The sequence below is a fragment of the Brassica oleracea genome, chromosome C6 (genome assembly GCF_000695525.1).
Source record: "Brassica oleracea var. oleracea cultivar TO1000 chromosome C6, BOL, whole genome shotgun sequence".
Classification (NCBI taxonomy): domain Eukaryota; kingdom Viridiplantae; phylum Streptophyta; class Magnoliopsida; order Brassicales; family Brassicaceae; genus Brassica; species Brassica oleracea.
In genome coordinates, this window is record NC_027753.1 from 4,335,323 (window position 1) to 4,339,625 (window position 4,303).

General features: G+C 39.6%; 1 protein-coding gene across 1 annotated transcript; it reads left to right on the forward strand.

Annotated features, from left to right (window-relative positions):
- Positions 1 to 2,325: 2,325 nt before the first annotated feature.
- On the forward strand, positions 2,326 to 3,357 carry LOC106297268. The gene has a single exon (XM_013733545.1). It carries the CDS (start codon positions 2,326 to 2,328, stop codon positions 3,355 to 3,357), a length of 1,032 nt encoding a protein of 343 aa, XP_013588999.1.
- The last annotated feature ends 946 nt before the right edge of the window (positions 3,358 to 4,303 follow it).

Below are 4,303 nucleotides of genomic sequence, written 5' to 3' on the forward strand. Positions count from 1 at the left end.
AAAGACGAAGGTGGAGGGAGTTCAGTTTCCTGCTTCTTGCTGAATAAGCTGATCAAGCCACGAAGGGCCACCAGACCCAACATAAGATTGTGAATGAGCCCCTGTGACAACAGTCTCTGCAATGGCTTGTGCTACATTGTTTTTGAAACCATTGTACATGGCCTTAGAGACCCCCAAAAGACGAAGGTGGAGGGAGTTCAGTTTCCTGCTTCTTGCTGAATAAGCTGATCAAGCCACGAAGGGCCACCAGACCCAACATAAGATTGTGAATGAGCCCCTGTGACAACACTCTCTGCAATGGCTTGTGCTACATTATTTTTCTGATCAGAGACAAAGCATATAGACCATTCCTCAAAGCGGTGCAAGAGAACTAGGATTTGTTGGATCAGAGGTAAGAGGTCCATAAAGTGATAAGGGTTCAAAAGGGACTGTCTCACCTCTATCGAAGAAGCTTTAAATATGAGTTGTTAAGTCAGACTCTCGTTTGAAAGCAGAGGAACAGAAAGCTCGATGACTATGATGAATAGGGCGCCCACAACTATCTCTTGTAACCCAGCTGGCTCCCGTAAAAGGTCCTGAACCGACCCAAGCCATTCCGATATTACATTTGATGAAACCCAAGGGAGGCTTATCCATGCATTCTGAGAAATAATAGGCTGAACCTGAGCTTCCACACGTGAGTGATCACCCGAGTTAACCTTGGTCCATATCTCTGCCTCCTCTAGAGCTTTAGAGACAAGGGATGAAGCTGATAAACGACTCTTCTCAAATATTAGAGGGTTCTTCCCCTTCCAGAGATTCCAAAGGATCCAAGGGAAAGAATTGATATTACTCTGAGACAAGCTTTGTTTTTGGTACCCGCCACTAGATAATGGAGATTGAGGAAGATTGATGAAGGGGAGAAACCTGAGGGAGGAGGCTCAATTCGAGCTAGTCTCCAAGCCTCCACTGCTATAGGACAGAAGAACAATACATGGCAGATCGAATTAGGTTGAATCTAAATTATTATTCGAATCTAACATATAAAAAACAGAAAAAACACTTCTAAAATTTTTAGATCTGTCTTTTTATGAAAAACTTGCAAAAAAATAAGATAAATTTGTGAAAATGACATGAGACAAATTAGAAATTGATATAAAGTTTGTGTCTTCAAGTTCAAATAAATTACATAGAGGTTAGATAATTTGTGTTGTAAAATTTAAGATGAATGATTTTCCTCGCAAATAGTATTAAGAAATTTTGTTATAAAGTAGACGTAAATTTTTTTCTAAATTTAGTAGTTGATATCTTGGAAGAGTCTCAAGCTAGTGACATCGGTTCTTCGCTCCTGTTCAGCATGCTGGTCTGATGTGCGTTATGGTGGATCTTGAATCCTGAGGTTGCGGAGCCTAAGCTCCAGGATCCGTTGCATCTCCGGGTTCCAAATGGCGAAGACATCTAGCAAACTCTCCATAGATGAGGTGCGCTTTCGTCATTTCTAAATCGTGAAGCTTCAGCTATGAATTTACGCTTTTGTTTGCCATTTCGTGAAGTTTTATCTATGTGGAAAACAATTCATTTTTATTAAATTTAAATTTAAAAAATTTAGAATTATTTACGTTTACATGATTTCATTTTGTTTTCAATCAAAATATATTTTTAAGTATATTAATTTTAAGATTAAATACTCATTGTCTCAAGAATACTTCTCAATAATGGTAAAAGTATATATATATTTTTTGTTTGGTCATAAAGAGGTAGTTGTAATTTCACTACCCTTTTAAATTACTTTTATATTTGATTGAATTTGAAGTATATATTTGTATTTCAAATATAATTTTTGAACCACTTTTAGCAAATTACTTTTTATATGTCCTCTAAAATAGATAAATTTTATTGTAATTATGAATGTCACTTTGATGCATCTCTCCTTATATACTAAAGCACAAGTCACCTCCCCAATCAAAATTTGACATGTAATTCATATTTACAATTTAAAAAAAAAACAATTAGAACAAAATAATGTTGAGGAAAAAAAAACTGGATCTTTGAACAACAAAAATTTAGTGAGAGGAGCGAGAAAATGCTTGTCCCCTAGTGGGCTTAAGTTATTTCTTGAAGTGTGGGCCATATAATCTTATCTTGTTAGAGTGTGCGGTGGTTTTAACATCTTTCGGAAAAATATCTGAGTTTTTTCCTTTCTTTTTACCTTACTTTGCTCTTATCTCGAGAAATTTTAGTGTTTCTTCCTCTTTGTTCTTCCGCTTTGAAGTCTGAGTTGGTGGAGAGAATAAAATTTCTTGATAAAGTTGAGCTGTTCATTTGAAGGTTTCCATGTCAGTTGCTATGGATAGAGCTTTGATGGCTCTTTCTCTTGATGAGGAAGAGGAAGCTCCTTTTGTTATGCCGGATCTCCCAGGATTCAGTTCTGCAGAAGATAACGTTTTAAGTATCATGGGAAGAGCGTTGAATCCAGAGTGTCAGAAAATGTCTGGGCTCATTCTAACGATGTCTAGAAAATGGCAAAAGGAGGGAAGAGTTAGAGGTGTAGCTCTGTCGAAAGAGAGATTTCAATTCATTTTCCAGTCAGAGCATGATCTTTTGGATGTGTTGGATAAGGGCATCCAGACTTATAATGAGTGGGCTCTAGTTTTGGAAAGATGGGTTGAGAACCCCCCAGAAGACTATCTTCAATACGTTCCTATATGGGTTCAGATTGGCCAGATTCCAGTGAACTATTACACGAGGGAGGCTTTAACAGCGTTGGGGGATCTGGTTGGGAAGACGAAAGTGGTTGCTTTTGATCCTTCAAAACCAATTACTCAAGACTTTGTGAGAGTTCAGGTACTTTTTGATGTATCCAAGCCACTTAAAACTCACAGAGTGCTGGATCTTGGTGGAGGAAGGACTACTACTATTCGTTTTCACTATGAGAAGGTGCAAAAACGGTGTTTCACCTGTCAGCAATTAAATCATGAGCAACAGATTTGTCCTTTGAAGTTTAGACAGAGGCAGGAAGAAGCGGCTTTAAGAAGAGAAAGAAGGCAAGAAGTACTGCACCAAAGAAAGCCAGTCTTGGATAAAGATGATCCTTTATTTGGTGTGCTGAATGAGTCGCAAGTAGGGATTGATCCACTCACAGGAAGGCCAAAAATTGTTAAAGAAGTTCTAGATGAGATGAGAAGATACCTTTTGGCTGAGGTGGGAGAAGATATATTGGTGAAAGTGGATCGTGTTCAGAAAACTGTTGAGGAAGCAGAAAAGGATCCTGTGGCGCAGCGAACCATCTTAAGGCTTGAACCGGTTCCTGTTCTATCCTATGATCTGGATAAGGGCAAAGGACGAGTTTTTGATTATGGAGAAAAAGAAGAGGCATAAAAGATGGGCAATCCTAAAGAAAAACCTGAAAAGTTAATGGCAGGAGCGTTTAAAGCCTTCGCCTCAAGACAAGTCTTCAGTATGCCGGTTGCAATGAATGTAATCTCTGAGGAGAGTAGTGATGCGAGCTGTGTAGGTTCCTTTCCTGTTAATTCTACGGTTTACAGTACTGGTTCCTATGGGACTAGTTCTTCCGGGATTATCAAGAAACAGCCTACGCTCAGGAGAAGGCCTCCAAAACATCTCAGGAACCCAAAACCCAGGGATTTGGTAATCAAAAGTCATGAAGATCCGGAGGAAATAAGAGAAGGGAAGCAGGATTTGGGTAGTAAGAAGAGAAAGAGCTCTGGTCAAGGAGAGGAAAGATTGTCACCTCGTAAGGCGAGATGCCCTACGGCGGTCCCAAATGAGGGACTGCCCAGTCCCCAATGAGCATTATGAGCTGGAATTGTCAGGGCTTGGGGCGGCCTCAAGACCTGACAATTCAACGTCTCCAAGAGATGCGTAAAAACTTCTTTCCGGAGATCATGTTCTTAATGGAAACTAAAAACTGTCGTGACGTGTTAGTTGATTTACAAGTTTGGTTGGGCTACGAGCGAGTTTATACAGTGGAACCGTGTGGATTAAGTGGGGGGCTTGCTTTATTTTGTAAAAAAACGATCAAGGTGGATGTAAAATACGCGGATAAGAACTTAATAGACTGTTTAGTTCAGTTTGGCGATTGGACCTTCTTTCTGACTTGTGTATATGGGGAGCCATCTCAGGATGGTCGTAGCATTGTTTGGGAAAGATTAATCAGAATTGGTTCTAACCGTCGTGAAGCGTGGTGCTTAGTAGGTGATTTCAATGAGATCCTCAACAACTCTGAAAAATCTGGAGGGCCTCGTAGGTCTGAGGAGTCCTTTCGACCATTCAAAGAGATGTTGAATCTATGTAAAATGAAGGA

Coding starts and splice junctions, on each gene's coding strand:
- LOC106297268 (XM_013733545.1), top strand. CDS start 2,326: ATGGATAGAGCTTTGATGGCTCTTTCTCTTGATGAGGAAGAGGAAGCT.